At 36.2% G+C, this 13,394-nt stretch overlaps 1 protein-coding gene and 2 long non-coding RNA genes across 3 annotated transcripts; all 3 read left to right on the forward strand.

Moving 5' to 3' along the window:
* Positions 1-664: 664 nt before the first annotated feature.
* LOC141591117 (uncharacterized) lies at positions 665-1,331 on the forward strand. The gene is made up of 3 exons (XR_012520666.1): positions 665-929; positions 1,023-1,202; positions 1,297-1,331. It is a non-coding gene; the product is annotated as an uncharacterized LOC141591117 (long non-coding RNA).
* A 2,958-nt stretch (positions 1,332-4,289) lies between these two features.
* Positions 4,290-6,373, forward strand: LOC141591118 (uncharacterized). The gene is made up of 3 exons (XR_012520667.1): positions 4,290-4,430; positions 5,352-5,480; positions 6,113-6,373. It is a non-coding gene; the product is annotated as an uncharacterized LOC141591118 (long non-coding RNA).
* A 5,086-nt stretch (positions 6,374-11,459) lies between these two features.
* Positions 11,460-12,839, forward strand: LOC141590169 (aspartic proteinase nepenthesin-1-like). The gene has a single exon (XM_074410777.1). It carries the CDS (start codon positions 11,460-11,462, stop codon positions 12,837-12,839), a length of 1,380 nt encoding a protein of 459 aa, XP_074266878.1.
* Positions 12,840-13,394: the final 555 nt, after the last annotated feature.

The following is a 13,394-nucleotide window of genomic DNA, read 5'->3' on the forward strand; positions in this document are numbered from 1 at the left end:
TCATAGAATAGTAGAGATAACTACAGTCAATCCAGGCCATGAAAATTTCCACCGCTGTCCCGATTCGTGACGACATTACCATTCTGGGAGATGCGCTTGGAAGTTTCATCCAAAGGCCTGATACTCACATCTACTTGGCGAAGATATCTCCGCCGCCTCCGCCCGAGCAAATGGAAAGCGATTGGGGTTAGAAGAAATACCTTTATATATATATGTGTTACATTTTTAATTGTTGAATGTTTTTATATGTTAAATTTATATGTTATTTTTTTTTTGTAGGGAACAAAAAAGGCGGCTTTGGCGGATAAGCCTAAGTCCACAGACATGCCAACGACCTCGACTTCACAACAACTTGATGAGGTATGTATTTAATTAACTTCTCCATTTTTTTAAAAATTAACCTCGCCCCTTTATTTATATTTTGTCTGTATTTATAAAAAGCATGGTAATTTTGTGTAGGGGACAAAAAAGACTGATAAGCCTAAGTCCCCAGTCTTACCTGCTACTACTACCTCATCATTGAAAGAGCAGGTTGACGAGGTATTTAATTAAGTACGCTTTTATTTTTATTACTCCAACTAGGATATGTTACCTTTGGATTTTTTATTATTTTAATTATCTATACTACATGTGTAGGCTGGTGGTAGTAGCACCACATCAAAGACTCATTCTTTCCCGGTCGTGAAAGTTAGGAGTATAAACTCCACACAATATAAAGGGAAGGATTACATGCAAAAAGTAAGAACGGGGACGATGATGAGACTGTATGAGGAGGCTGGCCATCGCATAGCCTCCGAGCAACTGATAATTATTCCGCTCGAGGAGGATATTCTAGGGGCTGAGCGCCAAGCGCTTATATCATGGGATCTGCTAGCCGTATGGGCTGGACTAGACCAGATTGATATAGCACACATATTTGTTTGGATGAAGTAAGTTTCTTAATAAATAATTTCATAGTCTAATATTCTGACTACTAGGTAGATAGTGTTTTAAATACCGGAATTAATACCGTAATAATGTAGGATATTGCAATTGAGAGTGATCCCCGAGAAGAATATTCCATCTGATCAATACGGATTCCTGTGCCCCTATGTTTTATCTTTATTTATTCCGGATTTCTCGTTCGAACAACGGGTAGATTATATTGCTCAGCAATTGACGACAACCAAGAAGCTGATTTTTGGCGCTTATAATGAAAAAGGGTAATAAACAAATTAATATTACGTTTCCCCCTACAATTGCATTTTCATAACTAATATATGTACTTGTTAATAATGATGATGTCTCTTGATGTAGGACTCATTGGGTGCTAGCAGCCATCATGCCGACAAAGAAAAAGTTTTCTGGTTGGACTCTTTACATCATCAACCAAGCGAGACTTTTAAGCACTTGATTAAAATGTAAGTTTATAATACTGATTTATTTATAATAACATTTTCAATTTTTATTTATAGAAAAAAGCTCGTTCATATTTTTGCCCCTAAAAAAATTAGTTTCTGCCTCCTTTTTTATTTTTTAAAAAAAGGGCCTTTAAGAAGAAAAGAGCAAACGAGGAGGATCAACCCACGAACGATTCGATGTTGGCCCCGATTTTATTACGATAACGAGGGCGTGCTCAAATACAATAACATTAAGTGCAAAATCTGTGTTTAATACTAATACAATACCTAAAGTTCAAGATTCTGACGATGTGAGCCTTCTCTCGTCTGTTTTTTTATGTAATAATAGGCCCCTCGCCAGCCAGATAGCATACAATGTGGATACTACGCTTGTCGGTTCATGTTGGAGATTATTAGGCGAAGATATCTCGTTATTCCAGAAAGGGTTAGTAATAATTTAAACATGTGTTTATTACTTTTTTTAAATTAGAGCTAATGTTGTCTTGCAATTCTTTGCTATATATACCATGATGTTGCTAATGTTGTCTTGCTTGCTGCTATATATACCATAATGTATTCTCTTTGTTTTTTCCGCGGTATGTAATCAACCGGTCTGCAGATTGAGCAATACTCAAGTATAGATATAGACGAGGTAAGAGACATGTGGGGCAACTACGTCTTAGAATATATATAGATAGAAATGCATGATACTATACTCACAGTTTAGATCAACTTATTAGTAATTTTTTTGTTGAAGTTAGGGAATGATTAATTAGTTCATGTAAATTCAACTCCTTGTAATTATATATATATATATGATCTCACTTGTTGTGGTTGAATTGAATCTATTGAGTTCGATGAACCCGGCTATGATTTATCTTTGGTCTTTGGTATATGGTGTTTGATATATGCGGGTTTTTGAATGGCATGAAACAAATTTAATTTTTCAGAACATTAGGTGTACGTAATAAAAACGGTTACTAAAAAAAAACCGTTGTGAATACCTTTCACAACGGTTAATAAAACTAACACCGTTGTGAATGACATTTACAAATACCCGCGCATAATATTCAACAACAGGTTTTAATCAAAGAACCGTTGTTAAAAGTATTCACAATTTTGGAGGTAAAATTACAACAACGGGTATTAAACAAAGAACCGTTGTTACTAACAATTTCAACAACGGGTATGTAACATAAACCCGTTGTCAAAAGACTTCACAATTTTGGAGGGAAAGTTACAACAACGGTTATACATACGACAACCGTTGTTATATAATTCCCTCCAAAATTTTGAAACACTTTCCACAACGGAGAGCATCCAATAACAACGGCTTTTAACCGTTGTGAATAATTTAGACAACGGTTCCACTAAATAAGCAAACCGTTGTAAATACCTTCTACAACGGCCGCTTTAACAACGTCCGCTTTTTTATTTTACAACGGTTTTTACCCGTTGTTATAGGCTGTATCTGTAGTAGTGGCTTCTTTTCTCTTTGGGCCAAGACATCGTCCAGCGAAATTTTGGATTTTGCAGAGCCTGGAAACAAAAGGATCGAGTCAGAACCAGAAATAGTAAGTATCCAAAAACAGAACACAGTCAAGAAGGGAAGAACAACGCACCAGTTGACATTGATTCTCGTACTTCCACTTCTTCTTCTTCTTCTTCTTCTTCTTCTTCTTCTTCTTCTTCTTCTTCTTCTTCTTCTTCTTCTTCTTCTTCTTCTTCTTCAAGTTCACCCTCTTTCGAAGCAGCTCCAGATGCAGAATCCTGAACCAGATTGGTGAACGTCCTGCGTTCCTCCGGAGGCCCAAAAAGCTTAGTCAAAGACGCAACCTCGTCGGAAGATGGAATCAGATGATGCAAACCTACGCAAAAAGCCAAGTAAGGAAATATAAGTGTCAAAATAAAAAGTTACCAAGTAAGGGCATGTAAGTACCGCGAGTAGACCGCCAGTCCGACAATATAATCGTGGGAGGAGGAAGCGTATCAATTTTCACGAAGATAAAACGAGAGAACCACTTGCTATCATCCGGTTTCACGGGAAAGATGATGCGATTTTTCTCCCCATCTCGCACCCGAATGGTCATCTGCCCCGGCTAAGGGACCCGACCAGAAACAGTGTGCAAGATCGAAAGGCCGATGTCATAGCCATAGCGGCTATTCATAGCATGTACCGCAAGCAGAGTTCGCCAAGTATATGGAGCGACTTGACAGATAGCCAAACTATTCAGCTTCAGAAATTCCTGGACCAGAGTAGGAAACGGGAACCTCAGGCCCAGGCGGAATGCATATTCATACAAACACATCCACCCCTCCCTCACGGCATCAGCTTTCTGACCAGGAACGGGTATGTGAAACACCACTTGGTCGGAAAAACCAAAGACCTCCCTGATATAAGCCAGATCCTCCACAGTAAAATCAGAGTCACATGAATGTTTCGAGGATAGGACGCCGCCTGAAGGGAATGGATTGACCGGCGCTGGAATCTCCGTGACGGAGGTCGAGGAAGCGGTTTGATGTGACATGGCCAAGTGGAAAAGGAAGCAAAGAAAAGAAAAGGGAAGAAGACGGTGTACCTGTCACGCCGGCTGGAAAGAGAGTGGTTGGTAAATAGTGAGAGAGATGGGAAGTGAGAGGTAATGATGAAGGGAGTAGGGGAATATAAAAACGGGAGGATACCGAGGGTGTGGCGTAAGAAGAAGAGTTTGAGGGCAAGTGGGGAGTTAATTGGCGGTTGGGAACACTACTACAGAATAGGCCTTTTGGGGCGCTTGTTTTACGGCGCTCACACCAAAAAGTGCTGAATCTCCCTAATTAACACAAAAAAGGACGCGCTCATACAAAGCGCCTCATAAAAGCGCCCCCGCCCCAAAAATTAAAATAGAAAAGGCGGGGATAATACTCAGTTCCATATTATATCCCATGACTCCATCAGTACTATCAAACCCTAAAATAACCTTTATCACCATCATCTTTCGGGAAGGGACCGCTGGAGTTAGCACAACAATTCAAGATCTAGAAAATCAAGATCTCTTATCTCACAATCAGGTATCGTTATTGCTCACTTCTCTTTCTCTTTTCATGTCATATTTATCTTTATCACTAATTTTAATTGTTTCTTATGTTTTTCAATTGAAATTTTGGGTTTTTTTTATTTGATGATTTTTATATAAATTGTGATTCTTTTTCAATGGCCTAAGTTGCATAAGATGATTATAGTAGTATAAGACCACAAGTTTATTCATAAATGATCTAATAACAACAATAGATGTTGATTTACTTATTTTCCTGTCACTTCAAATTCACGGAGTACTACTTATTGAGCGACTATTTTCATGAGGTGCTGAATATTGGGGATTACTTGTTTTTTTTTTTAAAAAAATGAGGCGATTCATTAGGTCTTTAACAAGATATATGAGATGAGGTGAGGGGTATTACATCATTAATATGATTCTTTGATTATCAATTGGAAGGTAAACAAATGAAATAATCTTCCACATGTGTTGGTTATTCGCTGTGAATGAAATCATTTATCTTTGATTTTCTCTAGTCTCCTCTGTACCTATGCTATTATCCAGATAAACATCGTGCATTGCTTATTCGTAAGTTGTTTAACATCTTTTAGCTAATTTGTGTAGTTTCTTAAATGAAATGAATATGATACCTTTTATATTCGAATCTTCCTTTGTTATCTATCAAACGATTCTCATTGTTAATACCTGAGAAATGACGAACTCCGACACTTGTCTATTTTGTTTTTGTTGTAGTGAGAAACTAAAAGAACTTTGGTTTTTAAGTTTTGTCTCAGAAACTATATACTGTTCTTGTTGATATATGGTGGCTGACACGAGATCATTATATGGCAATACTTATCACTAGTTGATGGACAAAGTTGCTTTCTTTAAACTGTTTAGAAGATTACGAACAAGTTTTTGCTGGTCTGATTATCCATACTTGTTTTCCTTGAAGGTCGATTATTTAAAATTCACCAACATGGAAAGGAAGCCAGTGTAACTTTGTGTTCGTCTACCTTGCCTTAGCAAATATAGTTCTGATGAATCTACCTCCGACGAAGGTTCTTATAATGAAAATACTGAGGTATTTAACTATCTTTCAGTCATTTAATCCTTTCACCCTCTCCAAGTGCTATCTCTTGAACTGAATGTGTGAATAAATTTCGTTGAATGCTTATGGTGAATGTGTGTAGTTTGTTACGTTTTGCAGCTGATAAGTAGTATCCCTAATTAACACAAACTTTCTGGATTTATAGTACAATTGCTTTACATTTTGGGCCTAATTGAGTATACTGACCTTTCTTGGAGCTAGGCAAAATGCCAATATCTGGAAGTTGGAATGTTCTATTAATTTATTTTTGTTTCTGAATTTCTGTAATCTTGTGTGTGGATATCTACTTTTTTGAATTTTTATTTCAGATTGAAACTTTAGATAAACTGATAAATTCGCTAATACATTTAGGTGGTTTATTATATTGTTGAAGCTCTATTTGTTAGGTTATTAAATTATGCTTGTTGTGATAAAATTTTGCTGTGAACATATATCAATAATTGATAGTTTTAATTCTAAGCATTGGTGAAAATATTGATGATAATATGTTGGTATGAGCATGTGGTTGTTATGTTCACGTATTTAGAGTCGTTAAATGAAACCGTCAAGATTTTTGTTATTGATGATATGACCTTTAATATTAGCTTCACATGGATTCTTTGCAGTGTTAAAAATTCAAGCGTCAAGCTGCATTATAAGGGGTTGGAAAGTCTACTATGCCAATGACAATACGCCCAAGATGCTTCAAGAACTCAAAGAAGGCTAATTTGATTAATCTTAGTAGTGGTGATGAACGAGTAGTACAATGAAGTATCATAGCTATTATTTTTAATTATTGTTTCACATTTTCAGTTTTACTTTAACTTACATATTTTGGATTGGAATGTGTACACAAAACTTACGTATTAATTGACTCGATAATGAATAAGATGGAAATAATGTTTTTCTTTATGGGAATTCAGATTTGTGAATTAGCTTCCTAAATTGTTTATGAATGGCAATAATATAAGGCGTTGTGACAAGCTTGAATAAAGTGCGACTACGGATAATGAGAAGGTAGCCAAACAATATAATTGAACCACTATATCAAGCACGGTCTCTTTTTAGCCGCGCTTGAAAAGCGCGCCTACTACAAGATTATAGCGCGGCCAGTTTTGCGACGCTATTATATGACTTATACCGACGCAAATGAAAAGCGCCGCGAAAGGGGTTAGCGGCACGAGCAAATGCGGCGCTTTTTAAAGCGTCGGTATATCCCTTTCCGGCGCTATTTAGCGTTGCTAAAAGTCATCTAAGAGCGCCGCAAGAGACCTTTTTCCTAGTAGTGGAAGCATTAAGTGGGGGAAGTTGTAGAAACCAAGGTAACTGCTAAAACTTCGTCAGTTCTCCGCATCGCAACAGAAATTCCCGCCTAAAAATATTTGAGACGGAAATTTGGGGGCAATTGTTAGGGATAAAAAGTGAATTTTATTATACGCGACGTGGCATTGTTTTACTGGAAAAAAGGGTGACAATCAAGGGACGACGTGGCACACAACGGTTGGTAAAGGAAAGGAGAGATGGATCGCTGAGGTGGCAAGCTATGGGCCATAAGATTGAAAAAGGGAACAAGCACATATTGAAGCAAAAATACCACACGTGCAACAAAGGAAATATCTTTTGAAGTCAACTAACCACCACCTATTCTTTAAGAATTTGACCAAGTATCCAGGAGCAGAAGTAGGGAACGGTTAGACAATTTTAATTTCTGATTCTGGCAGCTATAAAAGCAAAGGAAGAGCAACGTACAAAGGGCATTCACGATATCGTCAAGCAACAACTCACTCTATAAAATCCATCAGCAATTGGCGATAATTATCTAGCAACATAAAAAAATTGTATTTCCTTACTTGGGCGTTTTTACATCGATTATAGTGCAAAGTTGGCGGGATTCCGACTCCCCCCGCGGTTGTTCCCACACCGGGTTTTCCGCGTCACCAAAAATCTCTCGTGTCATCCTTTTTGCTTATCTTTTCCTTCTTTACTTCGTTGCATATTCACTCCTTAAATTCGTCATAATCCAATATTATCGGCCGTAGATCAATCACTATCACTCACCAATTAAATTAATAACTCGGTAAATTTTTACCAAAACACTAGCTATTAATGAAGAACGCAGCTGTGTATTTTTTTTGTTAAATATTTATGCATGGTATTATGTTTTGTGAATATAATATGCGTGAGGGTACCAACTACCATGTCTACCAAGGAATGTGCATGATATGTTTAACAAATTATAGATTGCTTTTATAGTGTTCGACTCTTGTAATTAATTATCTTATTTTATTAGGAAAAAAAATAAGATCACTATTATACATACAAATATACAAGACCATGGCTCAGGAAGTCCAAATAATGAGGTAGGTAGTGTTACATATCCAGAATTCGATCATATATCACTATCTCCTTCCTAACTCGTTTCTCATGAGTAAAAGAGACCCTGTATGTAGTGTTACTACTCTATGTAATACTCTGTATTATCTTACCGAGTTACCAGGCCAACACAGGAATTTTCAAAATCACTTTTATTTGAAGAATTATCTTGTATATGAGAAATAATATTTTTACGACACTCAATATTCAATAAACATATAACAAATGAATATATCTTATCATGGTAGTAAACTTAAACGAATTCATATAAAATAATAATTAACTTTGAATGAAGATGTCCTAATTTAGCAACTAAAACCAAAAGTTTGTAGACGCTAGGAACTCGATCTGTAGCAATTTTTTTTGTTGTGCATTCCCATCCGTAGCAAGTTGGAATCACCATTATCATTCTAATGCATGTATATATTGACCATTTGGTGGTTTCTTCAGCAACATACGAAGTATAAATGAATATTTTCATTACTTATGATCCCAAGCTAAATTAGTACTCACATTAAAAAATAGCGATGTGTCGATGACCTAAAATCCATTCTTTTCTTTGAATACAAAAGCCATCTAATGTTATGTATTTTTTTTTATCTAAACTTGAATAAAAATTGTATATATAGATGAATAGATGATATTTTTTGAACAACAATGTACCTAAATCGCAGCCGACATCTTATAGATGCCATCCGATAATATTTGACATTGCACTGGCAGAAGAAAAACACCGCAATTAGAACAAACGCCTTTATTACTATGAACACATTGTAAACAGAAGACTAAAATTCAAAAAGCGTGCAATAATAGTAATTTAACGATCAATAGGAGTATTATAAAAGAAAGCAATATGGCTAACAGATTATGGATTAATTGCTTTTATAGCGCTTTACCTCAAATAATCAAGGAGTTTGTAGTGAAAATTTCAGCTTTAATGACGTAATTGTCGTGAGCATGTAGACCATACAATCCTGTAGTCAAACAACAAATTATGAGATTAAAAACATACTCTTACGTACTAAAATAAGATGACATTCATAATGCGGCAATTAAGAGTTAAGAAGGATACAACAATAATGAACAATATGATAATGCCTTATGCCTACGTGAATGAAATTATCAATATGCAACAATAAGATGTCATATATATATATTGAGGTGATTGTGATTGTATTAGGTCAGAAGTATATCTGACTTTTCTGACATAATTTATATCATTAGTTAATTGATGGATTATATTTCATATAGAATTCGGTAGTTCATAGGAGTGCTTTTACAACTATTAAACATTAGTTAATGGATAATTGTTGCTATGTTTTTTTTTATATATATATTTTTTTTCTTCTTCTATTTAGATTTAATTAGGTTTATTTATTGGTCTTAGGAGTTTTGGTAAAGTTGGAGACTCTATAAACGCTTGAAAAAAGTTTCCTTTAATAATATAGATAGATAGATAGATAGATAGATAGATAGATAGATAGATAGATAGATAGATATTGATTGATTGATTGATTGATTACCAATTAGCAACATACGTGAGTAGCTACTTCAATTATAGTAGGAGTTTAGATATTGATCAATTAAATGAAAGAAGTTTCATATGACTTCAAGTTTTGAGTACAATATACTACTCCCTCCCCACACCTATGTTCGTATATATGGAGGACTTATACTAACACCTTATTAAATTACACTTTTTTTTCAAATTGTTAGACAAGTAGATGTTATTATGTAATTATTTCATCTTTTAAAGGATTTAAAGCGTGACAACACGGGTATTACAAAGTTACAATGTCAATCAAGGGACATACGTTTTTTCCAAAACAAAATTTCCCTATGGGACTTCGATGGATGTAGAAAATTTTAAGCATTCAAGTTCGACCAAGAGATATACTTTAAAGATGCTACTAAACCCCTATACCCCCCCCCCCCCATATACTAGCTAGAGCCATAGATTCGTAGTCCAGTGCGTAGATGTAGTAGACACGAACTTGGAGAGTTGGAGTCACTAGGATTGTTATTCCCGTGGAAACTCGGTTAGATTAGTAAAAGAAACCTGTAGTTACTCTCTTTTTTAATTTAAGTGTAATTAAAATTACTACGGACGATATTACTAAGTTGCACAGATAATCATTTTCAGAGTTTGATAATCAATATCTTCAAATATAATGAAAATCATTACCAGAGATTATAACAAGTGGCCCGTGCATCGCACGGGTATTAAATCTAGTAAGCTATTATAAGCTTGAGGTAATTTTTTTTTTTTTTTTTTTTTGCTTATTCTTGTTATTAATGACAAAACCCGTAAACAAATAAACTAAATCGCACCACTCGTATTGATATTACACGCATCTTAGACATCTCTAAACAATGTTGTAATATTAGAGTACAAGATATAAAATTATGGTAAGAGTTGTCTTACTCTATGCTTCAGATTGGGAGTTTGATTCTTATCCGCGATATAGTACCTAGCGTAAATCTCATTGTTACTCGCTTAACATGAGCATCTTAGTGACCCATGTGATATTCCGAGGAACACATGTATAAGTAGTTTGACTTGACGATCTCTAACGTTGACATTATTTATCTAATACGCCTCAGCTTGTAAAAAGATTGAATGATTATAGTAATATATATGCTTGAGACCGATCAGTATTTAGACTCTTTACGTAGGTAGTTTCACATCATTTTAATTAGTACAACTTGAGAAAACAATGAGTTTGTCACATTCTAAGAAGTCACTGTATGCTTCTGAATCAATTAGGACACTGATCACCATGTGTGGGCTTGTTCTCCGGCGTCCATCACTGCGGTCGTTGATCCTAACCAACCAACCATATCCATCTTGCATTATATAGCCATCAATTTTCGAGTTAATTCGGATCGGGTCGAGTTATTTCGGGTGTCGAGTTTGTTTCTATATATTATTTGGGTTATTTTAAGGTCAAGCAGGCCTGGTTGGTTCTTTTGTGACTTGGTCATTTTCGGGTCAATGATTAAGAGAAAAAAAATAGGTTTGTTGTTATAAAGTATCTTTAGTTTGTTTTGACTTTTGATGATTGATTATTTATTTTAACCTAAATAATATAAATTGTGCCTTTAAAATTAGTCATTTCAAATCTTTTTTTGCTCTGTTAGAGTTATGTTTTGTCGGGTCATTTTTGGGTTATGTGGTTTCGCGTCGTGTCAGTTGTGGGTCTATAAAGTTCGGTCACGTTCTGGTTGGGCAGGGTCAATTCGGTTTCGGGTGACATTCAGGGGTTGTAGTTCGTGTCAATTTTGGGTTCTGGGTCAACCTTTTCGGATTGGATCAATCGTGTTGGATTGGTTTTGTCAAGATCTAGTACTCCCTCCGTCCCGGTTAATTGTTATCCTTTGGTTTTGGTACAAAGATCAAGGAAAGAGGAGGGGACCAATTATTAGATGACAAGTGGACTAAATTGAGTGTGAATGTTATCAATTAATTGAGACACTCGAAAATGAAATAGGACAGCAAATAAGCGGGATGTAGGTTATCATTTTTGTACATTTCTCTACTCTCTATAAAAGAAGTCGATAATAAACACTTAAATTGGACAGTAGATCAAATTTGAAGCAATGGCGCCTTCTTCTAATTTCATATGTTTGTTACTATCTTTTCTTCTTTCTTCCACATTCATCTCACTTTCATCTTCAAAACCCATAACTCTCGAACTATCACGTCGAATCCCAGAACCAAATCCGTCACACAATCCAAAAGACATTGTTTCTAACATTGCAAAATCAACTCTTCAAAGGGCATTTCACTTAAAGCATCGTCTTAATAGCGAAAGTTCTTCACAACCACCCAGATACTCAATACCTCTATACGCGGCACATGCTGGCGATTACATAATCTCTCTCTCTTTAGGTACTCCCCCACAAAAAATCCCATCATTTTTCGACACTGGAAGCAGCCTCGTGTGGGTTCCCTGTACCTCTAAATACGTCTGCCAAAATTGCACCAAAAACAATGAAAAGATCACTACCTTCCTCCCCAATAAATCTTCTTCGAAACACTCAGTCAAATGCAACAACAAAAAATGCCAATGGCTCGACCATCCTGACTACAGTTCTAGTTGTCCGTTTTGTACATTCATACCGGGCTACTGCAGTAACCCGTGCTCCTATTATCAAGCTTACGGATTGGGCGGTACTTTCGGAAATGCAATTTTTGAGAATCTCAATTTACAGGGGAAAGTAGTGCCTAATTTTTTCGTTGGGTGTTCAATAGTAACCGATATAATCCCGGTTGGAATTGTTGGGTTTGGGCGAAATATAGAGTCGCTCCCGAAACAACTCAAGATCAATAAATTCTCGTATTGTCTCGTATCCCACAAATTTGATAATACTGAAAAAAATAGCACCTTAATTCTAGGTGACAATGGTATAACTCCAGGGGTTAAGTACACCCCTTTTCTTAAGAACCCTGACATGTTTCCATTTAAACATTATTATTACGTTCAACTCGTAGAAATCAGTATCGGTAATGCAACTATCAAAATGCGAAAAGATCTCCAAATTCCTGACGTGAATGGTAATGGGGGGACGATAATGGATTCAGGGTCGACCCTGACCTCGATGGCTTCTAATGTTTTCGACCCAATATTGACGGAATTCTTTGGTCAAATGTCGGTTTTACAACAGAATCGGGCAGTGAAATTTGCGGTGCTGTCACTAGGGAATATGTTGTGTATGAATGTGACTGGACAGCCGAAAGCCAAGTTTCCCTTGGTGGTGTTTCGGTTCAAGGGTGGCGCGACGATGGAATTGCCGGTGGAAAAATACTTTCATGTTACTAAGGAATATATATGTCTGCCGTTTGTGAATGCTACATCTGGAGTTGCAGAAGGCGGGAGCGGTCCGGCTATAATACTTGGGAATTACCAGCAGCAAGACTATTACATGGAGTACGATCTTGAGCATGCGAGATTGGGTTTGAAGAAGAAAATTTGTTGATTATTTTGATATAGGTTTCAATTTGTTCTTACATTTAGTCTTTGTCGTTGGTGACATTAATACCTTAATTATTGCGCAATGGTGAATTGGTATGTACCAATTAACTATAGGAAATAAAGGGTATACGACAATGTCGAAGCCGTGGAGAGACAAAATATACTATATTTTAATCGGTTATTAGAGAAGATGATAAAAAAGAGGTGGATTATGGATAGCAATTCTCTAACCATAAATATATCGACCACTTTATGGTTTTCAGCACATTGCACTATTGACATGATTTTTTTTGTCTAACGAATCGTGCACTTAGTCGCATTATAATGGAGGGAATGGGAGAGGCGAATCCGGGAACTATTATCCACAATACCTTCGTCTTAACCACTACTCTATTAACATGGTGAAGCATAGTAACATGATGATTGATGAATAAAAAATAGAGAAATTCTTTGGTATATAGGGTGCACCATGTCATCATACATAAAGCTGGCAAAAGCTGATTCGACCCGAGGAACCCAACCCGCCCGAAACCCAACATGATACAACCCGAAAATTGGG

The sequence above is a fragment of the Silene latifolia genome, chromosome 7, assembly GCF_048544455.1.
Source record: "Silene latifolia isolate original U9 population chromosome 7, ASM4854445v1, whole genome shotgun sequence".
Lineage (NCBI taxonomy): Eukaryota > Viridiplantae > Streptophyta > Magnoliopsida > Caryophyllales > Caryophyllaceae > Silene > Silene latifolia.